General features: G+C 47.0%; 1 protein-coding gene across 1 annotated transcript in view; it reads left to right on the forward strand.

Moving 5' to 3' along the window:
• Positions 1 to 20,134, forward strand: part of LOC144094903 (uncharacterized) — a 29,689-nt gene extending 9,555 nt beyond the window's left edge. The window contains exons 2-4 of the mRNA XM_077628771.1: positions 1,761 to 2,005; positions 16,643 to 16,710; positions 19,776 to 20,134. Of these exons, the coding sequence (XP_077484897.1) occupies positions 1,786 to 2,005; positions 16,643 to 16,710; positions 19,776 to 19,814 (327 nt within the window). The 5' untranslated portion in view covers positions 1,761 to 1,785 and the 3' untranslated portion in view covers positions 19,815 to 20,134. The remainder of the gene's footprint in view (positions 1 to 1,760; positions 2,006 to 16,642; positions 16,711 to 19,775) is intronic.
• Positions 20,135 to 20,900: the final 766 nt, after the last annotated feature.

Raw genomic sequence — 20,900 nt, forward strand, 5'->3', positions numbered from 1 at the left:
ATCCAGTATTGCCGAAGACCTCGTGGACTTATCAACTATCTGTTTTAATCCAAATGACAAAGAAAAATTGACAAGTTCATTACTGATTGCAATGTCTTGACCAGTAATGGATAATGTATGCCATTGAATTCCGGGAAGATTGAAGTCTCCTAGGATAATTATATTTGGATTGTTGATATGATGAGAATGCAAGAAGTTACTTAAAGAATGCACGTGGTCTACGGAAGTGCCTGGTGGTCGATACACCGCACCGATAACAAATGATTTGTTACCTACGTAGAATTTGCACCAAGTTGACTCTATTTCGACAGGGACCGAAATTTCAACAAATTTCAGACTAGACTTAATGAAGAGAGCGACACCGCCTCCTTTCCAATGCTGCCTGTCCGCCCTAATTACAACGAAACCTGGAGGAGTTATTTCAGAGTCAATTATACCATCATGTAGCCACGTTTCGGTGACCGCAATGACATCAGGCGAATGAGTTAGGATTAAAGAGATAAAATTTGGAAGCTTGTTTACTAAACTTCTGGCATTGATGTTCAGAACACGAAGGTTGGCGGCGGTGTCCCGTCAGTCAGAATCTGCGGGTGGCTTGGCATCAGTAGCATTAGCAGCAGCAGTGTCCGGGGGCGTTGATTTAGAATCTGTGACCAAACTTTTCTCAACATCATCCCAGTTGTACCACACGCTATCAATAAACACGTGGTCATAACGCAAATGAACCTTCGAGCCACTGTCACGATAAGATTGCGTTGCATCCCATATTTTTTTCCGGATCAATCGAACGTAAGCAGAGAAATCCTCGGATAAGCTAATGCCTGAATTTTTGAGCCTATGAGCATTTTTTAACGCTTGAGTTTTTTCCCGAAAGTCAAGTAGCTTAACGATGACAGGACGAGGGCGCCCTTCCTGATTTCTACCTAGCCGATGATACCTTTCTATTTTAGGACAATCCAACTGAAGGTTATCGATGAATACCTTAGTCACCGAAATGAACAGAGCTTTGTTAGCTTCTTCATCTTCTTCAGCAAGACCGTGATATATAAGATTGTTTCTGCAAGAACGGTTTTCCAGCTCATCATTTCTTGAAGCAAGCTTGCTAACAACCTCAGACAACGAATTCAACTGGCGTTGCACGGCCCCGTCACTTGCGTCGCCGTTCGAGGTCGGCGAGCTTGACTCAAGAGCAGAGACTCGGAAGGCTGTATAATGCGCACGCAAGCTTGCTGCGGTCCGAGTAATTCACACTAAGAAATTCAAAAAAGAAATTATTTTTGCACAAAAAATAGTTTATGAACGCAATTTTTTTTCATATATTGCAAGGTTTCAGTACAACGATAAATATACTCGCAGATCTCAAGTCGACAGGCTCGCATTTTGTTGCTATTAACGCTTTTTGGAATCGTTAAAAGCGTTCACCATTGGTTTTCTATGGCAGTCTTAACTGCTCGATGCGAGAGATGGAAACGCTAAAAAAGATTCTGCTACATTTCGCAAGAATGAACCGTTACCTTCTAAAATTTCATATGAGTACTTTAAAGTATTGCAATTTATTCAAAATTTTTATCCACGAATGTTGGACATGTTATCCTTAGTCATTTTTGTTTTGTCTAGCTGCGTCGTTTTTCGACCGGCGTCTCCATCCTCTCTCCTACAATCAAAGAGAGGGAGAGGGGCAGTTTTGCAGGTAATAAATAAATAAATAAATAAATAAATAAATAAATGTATTCCTACTCCTTCTACTGCGTCCGGCGCAGGAACTGCACGCATACTGGCATCGTGATGCGCAAGGGACGTGTGACCATGCTGCTCCTGCTGCTGTCGATGGCGCTGATTCTCGTCGCCAGCGTGCACGCCGCCGGGCTCCCCGATGCCGGTGCCATGTTCGCCGATAGCGCGCAGTTCTGGCAAGGGGTGCTCAACAAGACGCTGGAGGGCAACAGGGAGCAGGCCTTCTCCATGGTCCTCGCCAAGGTGTCCGACGATCTCTCTGGAGCCATGGGTGAGCCCGCTGAGTGCGTGAACCAAGAGCACCGGCAGCTCTACAGGATGCACCGGAGCATGCAATTCCTACTTTAGTACTGAAAGAGGCACTAGCTGAGAAATGACAAGCTACACTCACCGGGTAAAGTTCGTTCATTCGTTCAACATGGCCACTGCTGACGTGATATGTACAGCGCAACCGCGTCCCCGTGCTGTCCACAGCTGCGGAATGATGTTCAAGTTGGCCGGGGAAGTGGGCGCTCATGAGAATATGGCCGGTATGGTCACGTGAACTGGTGAGCCTGTTCAACGAGCTTAAATAGCGCTAGAGACGAGGGCGAGCGAAGTCTGCAGATGAGAGCTGTTGCTTTTACGTGCCCGTGCCTTTGGCGCCGCTTTACTTCATTGGTGGCAGTAATGAACCGACCAGCCGGAACCACAGTGTTGCCGCTTTGGCTGTGGGTACAGCGTGGTGGAGCTTGACTGTCAACTCTTTCCTGTTCTTCAAACACAGCCCAGCTCCCAATATGGCGGCGCCCTTCCACCTCTTTTAGTGCGAAAGCTCTGCTTAACGTGGTCAAACCAAACCAAGAATCTTGTGTGAAACCTCGTAGACGTAACTCGGGTAAGCTCGGGTTAGTTCGGAGGAGCGTCGCGCAAGCTGCAGCCAATGGGAGGAAGCTTGGCTAAGTTAGTAGCAGCGTCGCGTCAGCTGCAGCCAATAGGAGGAGAGCGTCGCGCCAGCGGTAGCCAATGGCAAGAGAGCGTCGCGCCAGCTGCCGCCGAGTGGAGAGAAGATGCGAAGATGACGATATAATTGATAATTGGTTTTTTGGGGAAAGGAAATGGCGCAGTATCTGTCTCATATATCGTTGGACACCTGAACCGCGCCGTAAGGGAAGGGATGAAGCAGGGAGTGAAAGGAGAAAGGAAGAGGTGCCGTAGTGGAGGGCTCCGGGATAATTTAGACCACCTGGGGATCTTTAACGTGCACTGACATCGCACAGCACACGGGCGCCTTAGCGTTTTTCCTCCATAAAATCGCAGCCGCCAGAAACGCGGTTGCGGGCACATGCAGATGCCAGAAAGGAGAGGCGAAGAATGAACACATGCTTTCGCGCGCCTGCTCGGCTTAAATACGTTAAAAGACTACCATTTTTGAAAAGGTCTCATGGAATGTAGAGAGAAGAAAGAAGACTGTCCAGCCGTGGCGGTCATTGCTTTGCTTCGGAAGAGGGGAAAAGTAGCGGGAAGCTTTTAAAACAATAACTGTAGGATGGCCGCTTTGCATGGTTCACGCAAGGTTCTCTGTTGTGCGTAATGCACTGAGCAGCGTAATGAACTGAAGCTAAGAGAAAGGCCCAAAATTTTTCTTGACAGCGATAGGCGGGACTCACCGCCGCGAAAGCGCCCAGCTATACCTGGATCACATGTAACAATGAACCATGTCGGCGGCCAGTCGCAGCTGACATGGTCGTCGTTGCTTGGCGCTAAGGTGATGACACGATTAAGGGTGGCACGTTCCCACGAGCGCTCGCTTCTCGTATACCGCAGCATGGCGTAACATGAGGTGAACGCGAGAGTTTTGGTAACAACATACGGGGATGTTTGCTTAAAGTCCTCTGCACGGCTCACGTTGTTAATCGAGAATCGCACTCGCAACTGATGCGTAGAGGTGTGGAAACTCACAACACCACCGGCGAAACTGTGCTAAGAGGGTAAATTTTAGTCATGACACATGCCACTACCGACGTGCATGTCCTTCACGTTATATGTTCAACTATTTCTGCGGAACGGATGCTCAACTCCTTTAGCTACGTATGATCGATAATAAGGAACTGCTGAAACCCACAAGGGTGGAAACTTGGGCAAGTCAATATCGGTGATCTATGGCATGAGGGGCATAGCGCAAACCAAGTCGACGGACAACGAACAGATACACATACCACAGGCGCTAACTGTCGTCTGAAAGATTCCCACACGACCAAGGATTGAGAGGACCCCTTTCTCCATTGTGGCGCCACAACTGAGAGAGATGTCTATCCCCGACTATAGAGGGAAGGGATTGTCTATCACCTTTCATCTACCATGTACTCCCTGCTTTGTCACACTTGCAGGGCCATGAGAGTCGGCCGACGCCATTGGCTGGGAGTCCTTTGGGAGTCCTTTGATTGGCAAAAGCCGCTGCGTTCTTCAGTTGTTCCGACTTGGGCACATCGATGTGGACGCCGAGTGCGAGTTGGGAGGGAGTGAAAGCTGATTTCCGCTCACCGCCCATAGCACTGAAATTTTTCCGTAGTGTGTGTAGAAGTTAGGTGGTGGAAGCTCCCAGCGCAATGCGAAGACTTACGATTAGTATTTAGAGACCGCTTTGTATTCTGGTCGTATGCGCTTCAGGTCGCAGTAGCGCTTTCCACGTTACTATTTGCGAGAGTGTAGGATTACCACAATATAAGTGTATTCGAGTTAGGGTCGATTCAGGGCAGGTTTGTGCGTTCCACCGGAGGTGGGCCCATAAACTTGAGATAGGGTGAGATGTTCAGTTAGTGATAGGGTGTCAAGGTGTCGCGTGGTTTGGGCCAGTCAACCGCAGTGGTCGTGCTTTTGATGTATATTGGTCGTTTCTTCTTCAAGATGATCCAAAAAGTGAAGTGGTCACTCCCTCAAGTGTCTTCACAAGGCGCTTAGGCCGTAGCTACTTCTTTACTGGCCAGGTGCGGTCGGGGGAATTATATCGGCTTGACTGGCACGTACCTCATACGAGTTGTCGGGACGGGTCACTGAGAAGTTCCAAGTCGTAGTCATCGGCTACTTCCAACTGCACTGCAGAGTTCCACGGCATGCCGTTATGGGGTAGCCCCAGACGGTGTGTTGGGCGTTGAAATCGCTCTCGATGAAAGCGTGCTATTAATTAATGCCTTTCATAAAATTTCTGCTGAGAATGCGAGCTCGTCAAGACGTTCCAGAGTGCTGTACGGCTCATGAGGCTGAGCTTCGTTCTACCGTGACGCTAAAGATACAGGGTGTACCATAATTTCTGGGGTGCAATTCGCAGCCGGTGCTTCGTCCGCAAGGGCAAAAATTTATGTGCACCCGCTGATTAGTGCGATTCGTGTTGTCAGAGCAAAACATACTTGTCGTTTCTTAGTAGAAAGAACATTCGTCGTTGTTATCGGCATCTTTGCTGCTCCTTTTCATAACAGGGTGCCAGTGGCGTAAATCGCGGGGGCGGGGGGGGGGGGGGAGGGGGGCATAGAATGCTTGCGTACCCCCCCGAGATTCGTCCCGGGGCTACTCGGTCGGGCACCGCGCACACCCTCGAAGCTTTTTTCGGGGATTTTCTCTTGTCACTTGTTTCTTGAAACTGCTGGTGTGATTGGAAAAATGCGAGTGTCCCTTTCTTCCATCATCTGAGGCCCACGCCTTCTGTGAGCCAAAAATAAACGAACATGGAGGCTGCGATTATAGAGCGAGAAAGCGATGCTGTTTAATTACTGCAGAAATAGCCCAACCTCTGAACTGGAATGCTTGAAACGGCACAACACAGGCTTTAGACTCGAGGAAAGCTACAAAACATATTCTACTCGGCGCTAGAGGTTTGCATGGGCCGATATCTGGACTGGGCCCGGCCCTACTCGCCGCTACTTTGGACCGGACTCCGACCCAGACCGCGGGCCCCTAACAATTTCTCATAATTCCGCCCAGGCCTGCCCGGGGCTCATTCGGTCGTGCCCGTGCAGGCCTGTTTGCTTTTCATGACGAAACTTCGCTCTTAACCCTTTCGGCCACATCACAAATATTCCGCTCGCGCCTCAATAACGGAAGAAAATACTATTACAATTTTATAGGATAGTTCCTCAAGGATTCCTGCTGCTATTGACATCGCTGTGTATGCATTTCCATTGAGCTGTGCGGTATAAGGAAAAAAAGCAGCAACATGCTAGGCATGAGGTAAAAAAGACGAGCTATACCTCGTGGTTGTTGTTGTTGTGTGAGGGTAACAACAACAACGAGGTATAGCAAATTTGTAGACTTGTATCTCACTATTCATTCCATCTTTCGCGCTCAGATTTTTCAACGTTTCCTAGAACACTTATCCAAGCTCATATTCGCGTCGCAAATATGTCTGAATGCGTAGGGGTTGGGCTGAAACACGCTTTTTACACGCGTGATTTTGACCCATCATGGCTCAGACTGCGAGCGGTAGCCACTGAGTGAAGATGGGTAATTTTTCTAGAGGAAGTTCTGCTAGTATTTTTGCTGATGCTCCTATACTGACGAATTTGTTGGACTGCTGACATGAATATTCTTCGCGGCAAATAGATCATTCCATTAAAATTAGCTTTTTGATGAACTGGCAAACTGAAATTTTCGCTATCGTAGAAAGTGATTGTTAGGATCGAGCCTGGAAATGAGGATGCGGACGACGGCGAACAGCAACTAGAGAAAAGGAACAGTGAGAATAAACGGACGCCTGAACTTAAGCTTTTATTCCTTTTTTCCACCCCTCTCCTCCTTCTGTGAGCATCGGCAGTGAGCTGCAAGAAGCGACCGGGGAATTCACACTGCAACTCGCGCACCACCGCTCGTGCAGCACGTGTGGCCAACCCTTGACGCTTGGAGCAATGCAGCGTGTTCGTCTACTTTTTCTTCAGAAGGCGTACTCGGTATACTCACGAGCAGCTTCTGCTTTCTCCCCAGCCGAGAGATGTCCGCGCCGCATTAAGCCCATGGTTGAGAGGGAATTTCTTGTCGCCTGGACAGAACAGCATTTGGCCAAGATTGCAAGTCCGAGAGGTTATCTTCTTGCTTATGAATTCTTTCATAATAGAGATTTTTTCGAAAACGGGTGCAAGCCAAATGCATTGTGCCTCGCTCAAGCTGAGAACTTAGATGTGCTGGGCTCTGAGCTGAGCGTTGCTGAAGCGCGATAGAAGAGGGCGTTACAGATTTGGGGAAAACCTTAATCTAGTCTATAGTCGCCTTCCAGGAAAGCTGTGCAAACTCTGAACATGTGTTGTTGATGTGACACACAATCAGCTGCAGCATACAAAGCGAAATACAAACATGAGAGAGTGGCACTTTTGTGGAAACTGCAAGATCCATCTATCCCTTACAAAGTAAAAAAAAAATTCTGTAGAGCTCTCAGCACTGCAGAATAAGAAATTTTTTCGTTCATGTTTTTTTTTGTTGTGAACTGTGGCCACAAAAGCGGACCCTTTCGCACATTACAACCACTGAGCCCTGATGTCCCATTTTGGACACCATAGCTGTAAATCAATTATGGGGCCTTAGACATTGTAAAAACACAGAGTGAAAGAATCTGTGACCAAAACAAAAAATCCAGGGCCGAAGGGGTTAAAAAGACAAACAGCATGCAATAAAGAGACATAGCAGCTAAAAAGTGTCAGAAAGCAAGAAGCGCAACATTATGTTCGTGCCAGCGACGAGTTCGTGCCCGACGAAAAAATCGGGTTATAAAAAGCGCACTGCATCACGTTCATTTCAGTGGCTCGTGAGGCAACACTTTAGGAGAGAAATTTCTAAAAAAAAAAACTACGGCTTTAGCGCAAGTGCAACCTGTTCTCTTTGTAACCGCTCTACAATACTCAGCATCCTAGCGCACTGTGAGCGCTTTGTTATGGACTCAGATTTATTTACATGGCGAGGAAACTTCGTGACGCAGTGAGACATAGAATCACATCGTTTTCAAATAAGTAGGGAGCTCCCCTTCGAGCAGTGCTGGTAGCTTTTCAAGGTCCGCACCCTCTCCAGATCCCAATAGGGTGACTCGAAAACTCCAATGACCTCCCCCGGCATGGGTAACGTAAAGGTCGGCCGAAAATGCGAAGTGTCTTCAATTAGTCAGTCTTTCGTAGGTCAGGAAAGCAGGTGATGACACCATTCTACTAAAGCGGAAAGCATTCACCGTTAACAATGTGGCGCACTCGACTATGCAGGGTTTGTAGCTGGACGGTAAGCGTCCTTCACTAGGAGACGTTCTGGCGCCTTCTCTTGTTGACTGTTCAATTTGCTTTTTCTTGGGGCAGGAAGGAACAGTGTATCCCCCCCCCCCCCCCCCCCTTGAAATTTGCGGGGATTTACGCCACTGCTGGGTGTAGACATTCGCGTGCATGCTTCAGCGAACTCATTTCGATAACAATAGCGATTACTTGACAAGGGATCGCTTTCCATGATCTTACCGCCCACATCCACACTTCTCCGTAGGTTCATGGTCTTATAAATTGAGTGTCATTCAGCACACGTGCAACCAGTCAGGCACACGGTGGCAACAGGTACCCTGCGCAGGTTTAACAGAATTTCATATAATCGCATTGGGCATTTTATGCGCATTGGATGATGAAGAAAAATGTGCTGTGTAGTCCGCCCCTAATCCGCAAGTGGCGACCTTTTAATTTTACACACATATAGTCAGTGGACTGTATGCCAGATATTACGGTGATCCAGCTAAGTATATCAGCGGGCCTGTATGGAGGCCCGTCCTATGCCGCCACCCGTGACAAATGACCCAAGCGAGCGCGCAATGAAGCGGTATCGGCATAAGGCATGGGTTTAATGACTACCGAAATCTGGCATGCTTTGCAAGCGTGCAATGCCAACCCGTGAATGTAATAAAAATGCTTACGCCGATCGGCACAGCCATCTGCCACTTGCACTGGGAGACCACGCGGAACGACGATCCTTTCCTGCTGGCCACCAATAAGTACGCAGGTCTCCTTCTGGCTATCCTGGCTCATTTAGTCTCACTGCGATGTCTGCATGACGCGCTTCCCAGAGTTCTTTGATAATATCAGTTGGGAAACTCCTCTTCGAAACCTGCCTAGCCCAACGGCCGCACCGTGGAAATTATCAGACTATCGCGCCGCCTATGAGCTGGGCTTTCAGCTAGTACTGCCGTCCTGCAACCCATGGAGGAAGGAAAACTCTTTCTTTCCTCCATGTGCAACCTTTACATGTCTATTATGTTCGTGCTTTGAGCAACGCTGAGCAGTTTGTCTGACCGCAGTAAGTGGCGAGACAGTCCCTCAAACTCCGAGTTCGGGTCCAATCAGAGCACTGGATTTCAATACATGGGCCCTATGTGGAATTTTGCAGTTTCCTTTATAGAGGGAACGCGAGGTCGGTTTCGTAATGACATGTCATAAACGAAAGTGTCCGTGTTCTCTTCATGGAAAAGGAGCATGTCTATGTGGGCGGAGAAGTGGTGGATCTGAGCAACGAAAAAAAAAAAGAAAACAGAATTTGGACATGCAAAGCTGTACTTCTGGCTACGAGGAACGTTTCAGCTCAGGGCCGCAGAATAAATTCGACCAGTGGGGGTCACGTGTTCTGACATCGCACAGGACGTGGGCGTTTCTGCATTGGTCGCGGTGCAGGGTCTCAATCTCGCGACCTCGTGCTGAGCAGCTGAACGTCATAGGCAACGAGGCGTCGCGGCATGTGATCGTTGCACCTGACGTCAGTTCTTCTCGAGGATGGGAAACTGGGCTTTTGAAGCGTGAGATACTCACAGCTCGCGTTAACGGCAGATTCAGGGGAACATCACCAATGAACCGCAGTGAACCTGAGACCGAACATGACCCCTATAGCCTGAAGCCTAATTTAACGAAACTTCCCATCCGAACTGTATGCAGCTGGGCGCACGCTGCAGGATCCGGCGCGCCACGAACCGAATCAGCGTGCCGCGCGGGCCTTCGAAGGTTTTAGAATAATGGTAAAGCGAAGGTTCTTCGTGTTTCTGGCTACAGCGCGTAACCCGAGCGGCCAGATCGCTCCGGAGACCGTGCTCCATCTCAGTGGAAGAGAGAGAGAGAAAAGGGGTAGAGGAAAGGCAGGGAGATTAACCATGTTCCGGTTCCTTGCAACACTACCAAAGGTGACATATGAGTGCAGTGCAGAGGCGACGTTTTGACGCTGCGGAATGTAGCAACAGTACAAGATGGATGGGCATATATGTGCATGGGATAGCGTGCACTAAAGTGCGCGTGTGCCGTACAGAATTTCAAATAAAGCCTTAACGTATACGCTCGCGTTACGTACGCTATTTCCCCAGTTTAGCATGTGTGAATCTCGCTTACGCTAAAATAGCTTTTTCAACATGGCAGTGCGCTTCGAAGCAGGACCCACCCCTCGCTTTGGAGTGAATTCATCGATGTTACAGGGCTTTGCAGTACGTTCACTAGTCATAATGCAGCATCGGGCTTTAGTTCTGTCCACGTTTTGTCTAATCTCATTAGCAGCAAAGTTTGCTCTATATTTTATTTCGAGTGACGATTCTGCACCACCTAGGCCTAAAAAACAATGTTGGTTTGTGGCCAAAAACGGTTTCCGTTCTAAAATCCAGATGGCGCCAAAAGGCTGAATTTATCGTTGCTTTTCTGTAGGTGCGAAATCGCCCAAGTGTCCATTATTGCAATGGGTTACTGTCCAACAATTCTATATGGAGCATCACGTTCTATTTGCAAAGCAGGAAAAATAAATAAAAATAAAAAAGTGAGAGGGGGATAGGCAGTATGGTTTGCTGTCACATTAGTTTCAGCTGTTATCCCTGGTCATCAGCAAGAAGGAATGGCAGGAGGAGGAGAAGGGCGGTATGTGGAAGCAAGCACGCAAATTGGCATGACCTCAGGCGATGCAGTCGGGGGGCTGTGAATTTCAGTAGGTCTAGGTCTCTGAAAGCTGAAGTGTGGAGAGGGTACCAAGGCTCTCATTCATTCCGGCCTGCACAGTATTAAACTGATATATAAAGTAAGATTCTAGTTGCTCACGCTCACGGGTATTTTGGAAGCCGCTCTGTAGCAGCGTAACTTTTAGTTTTTGAAACTCGTGACCTTCCTGGCGAAGGTGTTTCGACAGGGGGAGGAGAGGAAGAGATCTGGTGTGGGCGCGGTGGTTGTTGAGTCTAATTCGGAAAGAATGCTCAGTTTGGCCAATGTATTGCATCTGACAGTCACCACACTCGAGCATGTACACTACGTTACTACTGTCCCAATTCAAGTTTTCACGAATGGAGTGTTTGAAATTAGAGTGTGTGCTCTGAGCTAGTGTTGTTGTCCGCAGGTGCTGGCAAACTTGGCGTCAATTTTTCTTGCAATGTAGGCAACCCACAGGTTTTCCCTTATTGACAGTAGAGTGAACTAAATAATTCTGTAAATTTTTTGGTCGTCTGTAGGAAACCCGTGAAACTGTTGGACCATTTTTTTGACAGTCGATATTTTTGTTTGATTATGTTGAAATGTTTTTTTAAAGAATTTTGTTGATATTAGGAAGGTTGTTTGCGAAGGTTAAGACGAGATTAGAGCGGTGTTCATTTGCGGTTGCTGATGGGGAATCTCCAAACATTTTGTTACGATTTATTGCTTCCGCTTTCCTAATGGCATCATCAATAATAGGGGCCGGATAGCATTGGTCCCTCAGAACCTCCCGCATACGGTTAGAATTATCTTTAAACTCTGATCGTGAGCAGATCCGTTTGAATCTGATGGCTTGGGAATATGAAATTGAAGCTTTGCAGTGGCGTGGGTGGCAGCTCTTGTAATGAATGTACTGTTGCCTATCAGTGGGCTTTCTATAGACACTGGTGATTAAGGTACCCTTCTCCATTCGAATTGAGACGTCCAAGAAATTAATTTGACTGGTGGAGTAAGTGTGTGTGAAACAGAGGTTTGGATGTATGTTGTTAAATGCTGAAATAAACTGGATGAGTTGGTCCTCGGTTTTCGTCCGTACCATGAATATGTCGACTAGGAAGCGTTTGTAAAAAGCCGGTTTTGTTAGATATGAGCGGAGAAACTCCGATTCAATGCTATGCATATATATGTTGGCATAGTTTGGCGCCATTTTGTTCCCATAGCGGTGCCACTCGTTTGTAGGTAAAAGAAGGTGCTGAATTTGAACGAGTTGAGTTTGTGGACCAGATTAGTAAGTGCAGCGATGGTCCTTTGGCTAGGAGCATCAACGCTTTTGTGTTTTCCATAGGATGCGACCAGAGCTCGGATGCCGTCATCATGCAGTATGTCGGTGTACAGAGAAACTACATCAAGGGTAACCAAAAAGGCACCTTCTGGAGCGGTAAATTGAGATAATTCTTTCAGGAAGTGATTAGTTTAGAAGAGTGCGATGAGGGGCTAGTTGGTACAACATTATGGGAACAATGAATAACTGCGCATGTTAGCGAGGCTTCCATACACTCGTACCACAAGGAGTTAAAGTTCCTTGGATTGACGAGATGATTATGGCTTTTGTCTTTGTGGTTGGTGCGCATGCGCTCTGTTGTTGAAGGAAGGAGGGGTTGGTGCAATAAACCAGTTGTTAGTCTGCGCTTGTGTCGTTTGGTTCTTTTCTTTTGTCCCGTCCTTTTTGCGCAGTTATTCATTGTTCCCATAAAGTGGTAAGTGTCACGAACATAAGATGTACGTTTAGGAGGGATATGCTTGATGAGAGAATCAATGTAGCGTGAGATCGGTTCTACGAGTGTGCCAATGCCTGAAACTATCGGTAGACCCGGATGATTTTCTTTGTGTATTTTTGGAAGCACATAGAAGCGCCCTGGGAAAGCATGTAATACCGTCAGCGCTTTACTCATTCGTGATGGTAGCTCGTCTTCATCTGTAAGTTGTTTTAAGGTTTCTGCTATGCTTTTCCGGTGCTCAATGGCGGGATCTGATGGAAGTAACCTATAGCAGAATTGAAATCCGAGCTAGTTGGTTTTTCATTTTCAAAAATTATATAAAGCGCACTTAGGACAACAGACAAGGGAGACCAAAGAAAGCGGTGCACTGTGAATCACGGGAACCGCTATGTCAGATGTTCAAAAGGAGCGGTGTATCACATTCCCTTTTCTTGTGGCCGGACCTATATCGGTCAAACGGGCCGCTGCCTTAATGTGCGCTTGCAAGAGCATTTTTTGTCATTGAATAAGTCGCCTTCATCTAATCTCGCTAAGCACTGTTCGAAATGTAGCGGCTGCAAGCCTTTGCTTGACAAAACTAAAATCTTGTTCCGACACTCTAATCAGCTAACCAGGGAGATTTCAGAGGCCTATCACATCCGTAAGAATCAGCACACGTGTATTGCGGACCCTATGGTGGTTTTGCATGAAAGAGAGTTTTCTTATCTTGACGCACCTGCATGAGCACTTTTCCTGTTACGCCTGCGCGATGGCTTTTGTTTTGTTTGTGATTGTTCTTCCTTTTGTGTGTTCCTCGAATAAACGCCCAGTTGCGAGAAGCGCTTGTGTTGTTTTCTCTCCCTTGTCTGTTGTCCTAAGTGCGCTTTATATAATTTTTGATAACCTATAGCAATTGGAGTTGTTGAGCTGACGATATCCCTCCCGGATGCACTCTTCTTTGTCTAGAATTACTATGCCGCCTCCTTTGTCAGCGGGTTTAGTGACGATATCCGTTCGTTTGCTGAGTGATTCTAAGGCATTACGTCCTTCTCTTGAAAGGTTCGATGGTCCGGGTTTATGTGTCTCCAAAGCTTGAATGATGTCTCGCTGTAGTGTTTTTATGTACATGTCCAGATGCTTATCCCGGCCGGATCTTGATGTCCATTGTTCCTGGGAAGGGGGGAATGAGTTACAGTTTTCGTTCGGCTTATCGGAGAAGTATTCTCGGAGTCTCAAACTTCGAGAAAAAGTTGTCGAGATCCTTCAGTAATTGGTGTTCATTATAGCGGCCTGCATTTGGACAGAAATTCAGTCCAGGTTACAAGACTGATTTTTCCTCTTTGTTTAGACGTGCCTCTGGGAGGTTAATAATATTCTCCTTAAGGTCTGAACCGTGCAATGTTTGATTAAATAGGGTTAGTTGATTTCTTGAAGTCTTATGAGTGTAGTCAGGCTGCATTATATCCTTTTGTGACAGTGATGCCACGGCGCACATTCTTGCTTCGTCAAGCTGGATGTTATCTCGCGAGAATTTTTTTGCATTTTTTAGCCCAGATTTGTGTGCTTTTGCTGGACTGGAAAAACTCAAGCTCGTCCATTTCTATTGTTGAAAGTATCATGTTGTGACGAGCCCATCTCTGCTCACGACTGACTGATGCCAGCACCTCTTCGCAATGATCTATAGTTATTTTCAACAGGGGTAGAGATGCGTTAAGCAGCTCCTGGCTCCAAGCTAGGCTCTGGGCTTTCGATAAATTATTCATCGAAGAAGTTAAAGACACGGAATGGCCCTTGGGTACCGTATTTGCTTCGAGGTATACTTTGAGGGACTTGGAGCTCGTGCCTGATTCGTTTGATAATTATTTTTTCTTAATTTTAAGAAATTCAGAGAGTGTATAGCATCAGCTGAGGTGGGGAGTAGGCGGGGGAGTTCGGCCAGCCCGCCAATCCTGTTTCACTCGCTGTGCGGATCCGCAGCGTAGTAGCTTGAGGTCATACCCTGGTTTCGGAGTAGCAGGGCCCACCGCACGGTTGTTCACGATGACAGGCGTTTGTTGACGTCCTTCAGTCTTTTGAACCTTAGTTTTTGTGGGAGTCGTTGATGGACTGGCATTTGCACTGGAGGTCATCGGGGCGGAATCTAGTGGCGCTTCCCTGGGTTCGCAGAGATTGTTCTTTGGCCTGGACTTTGGTGCAGCGGAGTATTTCACATGGTGGCCACTGGCAATCAACTTGGCAGGTGACGGTGCCGAATTCAATGGCGCTTTCCTAGGATCCCTACAAACCTCTAATTGCAACCAGGTGCAATTATAGATTACCCGCCGCGGTGGCTCAGTGGTTAGGGCGCTCGGCTACTGATGCGGAGTTCCCGGGTTCGAACCCGACAGCGGCGGCTGCGTTTTTATGGAGGCAAAACGCTAAGGCACACGTGTGCTGTGCGATGTCAGTGCACGTTAAAGATCCCCAGGTGGTCGAAATTATTCTGGAAACCTCCACTATGGTACCTCTCTCTTCCTTTCTTATTTCACTCGCTCCTTTATCCCTTCCCTTACGGCGCGGTTCAGGTGTCCAACGATATATGAGACAGATACAGCGCCATTTCCTTTCCCCAAAAACCAATTATTATTATTAACCAGGTGCGTTTCTTTAACAGTTAAAAGTTAAGTACTGTAATTGAATTAGCTGGCTTGCTAGTTAACATCATTCACCAATTTTGTGACATCCGCCAAAATTGATATCACTTTGCCGAAAAATTCATATTTTTACCTCAAAGAACTTATTTTTAAATATTAGTGGCTGGTCTTCCGGAAACACGCACAGTAAAAATGCACTTTAGTGAACACGGTGTTGGAACACGTTAACTCAGCCGGCAGCACGACATTCATTCGTTAGGAGGGAGATGAGTAATCGTCATTGTTTTCTTCCGCTAACGCTGCTAAAAGCATGCATAGCGTTTTTTCCCGATGAACTTGAATGTTCAAGTTTCACATGGGTGGAAGACACATGAATACAGAAGTGCCCATCATCTCAAAAGTTGAATAAAAAAAGCTTCTACTGGAAGCTTCTAGAATCGTTTCCCCGCATTGAAAAGTAGCCGCATTTTAGCTGTTGTATTCATAGTCAACATACTAATCAGTAGAAGCTTCCCAGCTCCATGTGTTTGACGCTAAAACTAAGACACTCGCGACTCTTCAATCAAGTGGTGACACTAGAATGCGTATGCATTGCTCACTTTAGCCAACACACGACGCCCTTGAGGCTCAAACATCGTTTATTTTGTTGCACGCTTTTGCTAAATTCTACAATATCAGTTGCATCCGCCGAACTAGTTTACATGAAATGTACAGAAAGGAAATAGTTGTGTTTTGTTGGGTTTAGTGGTGCATAAGCATCTAAGGCTATATCATGCGCCAAGCTCTAGGTAAGACCGGAAATACTACTAATGCATCTGCACGCAGGATCGCAGGATTCGAGTAGTACATTTTAAAATGGAAGCTTGAAAATGGAAAATAGCTTTTTGAGGAACCCGCCGCGGTGGCTCGGTGGTTAGGGCAATCGGCTACTGACTCGGGGTACCTAGGTTCGAACCCGACCGCGGCGGCATAGTGCACGTTAAAGATCTCCAGGTGGTCGAAATTATTCCGGAGTCCCCCACTACGGCACCTTTCTTCCTTTCTTCTTTTAGTCCCTCGTTTATCACTGTCTTTACCGCGCGGTTCAGGTGTCCGCCGATATGTGAACAGATACTCCGCCATTTCCTTTCCCCAAAAACCAATTTTCAATTTGTAAATAGTTTGTACATATTACTTCTCCCCCTATCCTCTCTTCCTGTCCCCCCACCTCTTTCATTCCATTTCTCCATTCTGCCTGCTATCCTTTATTTCCGCTGCCCCAGCTCAGGTGCTTCAGTACCGACGGCAGATGCCGGGGCTAGCAAAAATCTTTTCCTTCCTTTTTACTAATATTTAAAATACAACCACTAACACCACCACCACCAATTTTTCTTTAACGTGCACTGACATCGCGCAGCACACGAGCGCTTTTGCGTTTGGCCTCCATCGAAACGCGGCCGCCGCCGCCGGGTTCGAACCCAGAACTGGCTCAGTAGCTGAGCGCCCTAACCATTGAACCACCGATGCGGTTAAAATGGGAGCTTCATTGCGTACATTACGCGCACATGGTATGGCGTCAACTGAAAGAGATATTGACTGTAGCTATAAGTTTGCCGCTGTGCGCTTCTTGCAGGTCGGATCAACGGCTTCCTGGACGGCGTGAGGCGCAACTTCACAGCAGCGATTCAGGAAGGCGTTAAGGTAAAGAGGACCAGCTACATTATTACAGATAACTCGATGTCACAAGTATCACTTGAACGCTATACTGCTATCCCAATGTGGATATGATTAGCCAGCGTTGCCACAGCAGTGTCAGTCACATTCCAGTCATTTCAGTCATCTTCCAAGTAACTTAAAAACCCAGCTCTACTTCAGTCATGTTCGACCAATACTTGAGTATGCGTGTGTTTGTTGGGATCCTCACACAGCTGAGCTTATAGACAAATGAGAAAAAATTCAGAACAGGGCAGTCAGATTTGTTCTTGGAAATTACAGCCGGAAACTTAGCATGACAGAAAGCAAAGCGAACTTCAATGGCAAGAGCTAAAGGACCGTAGAACAAATGCTAGATTAAAATTTTTCATAACATTTATTACTGCAAAACAGGCATCAACCGCGAAAAGTACATCCAGGCGCCAAATTATATTTCGAAGTGACTGGACCACGATTTGAAGATCAGGGAATTTTCTTGTAGGGGTGACGTCCTGCGTTACTCTTTTTTTTGTTAGAACTGTGCGAGAATGGAATAGTTTGCTATCAAGCACTGTGTATATTCCGATGAAAAATGCTTTTTACCATGCGTTGAAATAATATGTAAAGTGACAGTTAGCGTTTGTAGCCCCCCTGCTGTAATGCCCTACGGGCGATGCAGGTGTCCAATAAACAAACAATAAACTTCCGAGTGACTTCTCGGGGGCAGGAGGGTGTCCGGAGGCACAGCGAGCTTCCTACATCGCAATCTCTCGTTGCAGCGCAGTTTGGCTGATGTTTAGGGGGGTGTCTGGCCAACTGCTCTCAATACTCTGCTCCTTTCTGCGAAAGCCTAATTAATCAATGGGTCGAACAGCACACAATGCCTGTAGAATGGTATGCACACGTTTGTAGCTTGGTTCGCTATAAACACGTATTTCTGCAGTGTTGTAGGCTTTCTATGAACAGCTGCTTAATTGCTTATCAAGCGGTCATGTAATGCGGCTCGAATAAATATAAAAGTGGTTCGCTGTGTTTTTTTCTAATCGAAGAGGTCGGGATTTTATTTTCGGTTACGGCTTTTATGCGTCAGAAAAACAGCGCTGGATATATGAGACACGTGGATTAATTTTTGCCGTTCCTGGTTTTACTGCGTAAACAGTATGAGTGCCATTAGGCGAAATGCCGGCGTGTGTCTCTGCGTGGCTGCGAATGAAGCTTGTGGCGCTTGAATCGAGCCGAGAGTGAGAACCGCCCCCGACTAGAGGCGAGAGGAAAAATCTGCATCGGCGAAGGTGGAGCGGTGGGCGCATGCAGTGGAGCCCTCAAGCGAGCCGCGAGTGCGGAGAAAGAGGAGAAGCGGCGCCGAAAGTGTGGGCGCGTCATCGACTGATCCAGCGCGGCGCGCCAATAAATGTAAAAGCATAAAGCAATAATTAGCTGCCCATATAGGCAGCCAAAGTAGAGCGAATTGTAAATGCCGTTAATGTAAAGGATAAAATCATTACTGAGAAAGAAAAGCCAAACAAATTTGAGATTAATTGGCGCAACTTTCACGCAGTTTGACGCGACAAAAGGCAGAAGCACCAAATGAAAAAAGATGCCGCCACCGTCTGGAAAACGTTCAAGCAACGAGCGTTATATTATTGGTTTACTAAAATTGATATGAATGAGATTAATGTGAGGTACAACAATGGAAATACGAATTTGTACGTTTATTTTTACATATTGCCACGTGCCTAACGCGCCGCGCGGCCTCCTCGCTTAGTCGAAACGACGACGAAGCGGTGGTTGGCTCTCGAGGCGCTCTGGCTCTGTGACCTGGACCCTGGCTCTCTAATTAAAAGCTCTCAGTCTTGGGTTCTCCCCGACGCCTACCTGCACGGCTCCTCAGGTCGTGACAATATGATAAAAAACACTCAAACATTTCACTTGTACATATTGCAACCATTAATTACCATTATTGGCCGGAATCTTGGACTTATAAGTGACGTCACCGACCAATCAGCAATTGGATGTATCAGTGACGTCACCAATCAATCACCAATTGGGTCGCTATATCGATTTACTATGGGGGCCGCCATCTTGAATTCCTCGGACTTGGAAATTTCTATTTCACGCCGAAGGGAGGTAGTAGCAGACCCCAAGAAATCGAGAAACGTGATCAGTAAGAGCTGACGCTCTAGAAAGCAAGAAATAGAAAAACATTAAATATAAAAGCATCCTAAAGGTGCTTTATGTTTGCTCACTTCATTGCATCAGACCATCTTAGCTTCTGTTAATCTTTTTCAGCAGCCTACTTGAAATCTCGATATATGGATATTTAACCTCATATGAAAGACGGCCGCGCTCGGCTGTGATCGAACCTGCGATTGGATTGGACTGTAAAACTTCATTTGTCCAACAGATGTAGAGAAAGTTGTAGCCTTTCCGCCTAGACGACAGCCAGAAGTACTTCGACCCTAGCGGCGGCTTCGGCCAGTCGGATGGTCTTCAGTTAAGTAAGATCTCTCATTGGTGTAAATACTTTATGCTTCTTCCCTCAAAAGGAGCTTGAGGGCATTCCCATAGGATGTGACTGAGATGAGCTCTGGCTTTGCCTAGCTTACATTGGCTAGTGTACTGAGCCGGGTAGTAGAGGCTGCACAACACCGGGTTTGGAAATAAGTTTGCAAGCGACGGAAAGTGGCGACTTGGCTCTTGTTTAAATACGTATCGAAAAAAATTCAGATTCACAAATAGATAAATTTAGTGAAACGAAGGCAAAGAGGTCGGTCAGAAAGATTTATATCTGGACTGCTACTCTGCACTAAGGAAAGGGAGGAGGAGAAGAAAGAGGGTCGCTTTGTTGCTAGATGAGCAGGGAGGTTATATTTTGGAGCAAGGCAGAGCGAGAAACTCTCCTAAGCCAGGCTGTCAGCGAGTTATAAAATTTTTGGTTTAAAAATGTAAGAGCAAAAACAGGAACCTCGGGGCTGGGCTGGTCATTGTTGCTGGATGGGCGCAGGATGTCCTCTGTTTAAGCGTAACCAATGTGTATATTCTAAGAAAGCACGTTGCTCATTATTGCTTTGCAGAACAAGGCTAACGTGCCGACAGAGGAATCTCGCAAGTGAGAAGCCATCGCAGGCGGCGTAGCGTGCGCTCCAGGCCTCTTGATGTCCCCGAGCACCGCTACGATGAACCGAAGGATCAACTTGCAGAAAGGATATTGAGAAGACATGTGACAACGACTACGCCTACGATGTGTCACGCACTGTTCCAGGGAAAATCTTCCACCTCTGCACTACTGCATACGCGATGCATTTTATAGCACGCTCTTTTAAGTTTAGTTTGTAGTAAGAGCAAAGCGCCTGTATTCGAATGTTATAAACTCTTCAAGACTCTTCCAGCCGATTTATCCGAACTTCTTATTAAAGTACGTTGTCGCTCTGTTCTCATGTTTGCCTTTAGTGCCGTCCTCACTAACCGTTCAAAAATTCAGTTACTTCGGGCATATAGTCACAAAATTCCACAATTTTCCACTACCTTTGGGAATGCCCTTCCCTACAGGCAGTATCCCCCATTCCTATTCCCACTAATGCTTCGTGGGAGGCTGCTTTACGGACCGCTCAGCCCATAAATGGCTGGTGGATCGGGCTTTATGTGAAGCACAAGCCCGTGGACTCCTCGACCGGTAGGGGAGCACACTAGAAGATTTTTTTTCGTCTAATAAAAGTTGTTTCCATCCATCCATCCATCCATCCACCCATCCATCCATCCATCCATCCATCCATCCATCCATCCATCCATCCATCCATCCATCCATCCATCCATCCATCCATCCATCCATCCATCCATCCATCCATCCATCCATCCATCCATCCATCCATCCATCCATCCATCCATCCATCCGTCCGTCCGTCCGTCCCTCCGTCCGTCCTTCCGTCCGTTCATCCATCCATCCATCCATCCATCCATCCATCCATCCATCCATCCATCCATCCATCCATCCATCCATCCATCCATCCATCCATCCATCCATCCATCCATCCATCCATCCGTCCGTCCTTCCGTCCGTTCATCCATCCATCCATCCATCCATCCATCCATCCATCCATCCATCCATCCATCCATCCATCCATCCATCCATCCATCCATCCATCCATCCATCCATCCATCCATCCATCCATCCATCCATCCATCCATCCATCCATCAAGAA

The sequence above is a fragment of the Amblyomma americanum genome, chromosome 6 (genome assembly GCF_052857255.1).
Source record: "Amblyomma americanum isolate KBUSLIRL-KWMA chromosome 6, ASM5285725v1, whole genome shotgun sequence".
Lineage (NCBI taxonomy): Eukaryota > Metazoa > Arthropoda > Arachnida > Ixodida > Ixodidae > Amblyomma > Amblyomma americanum.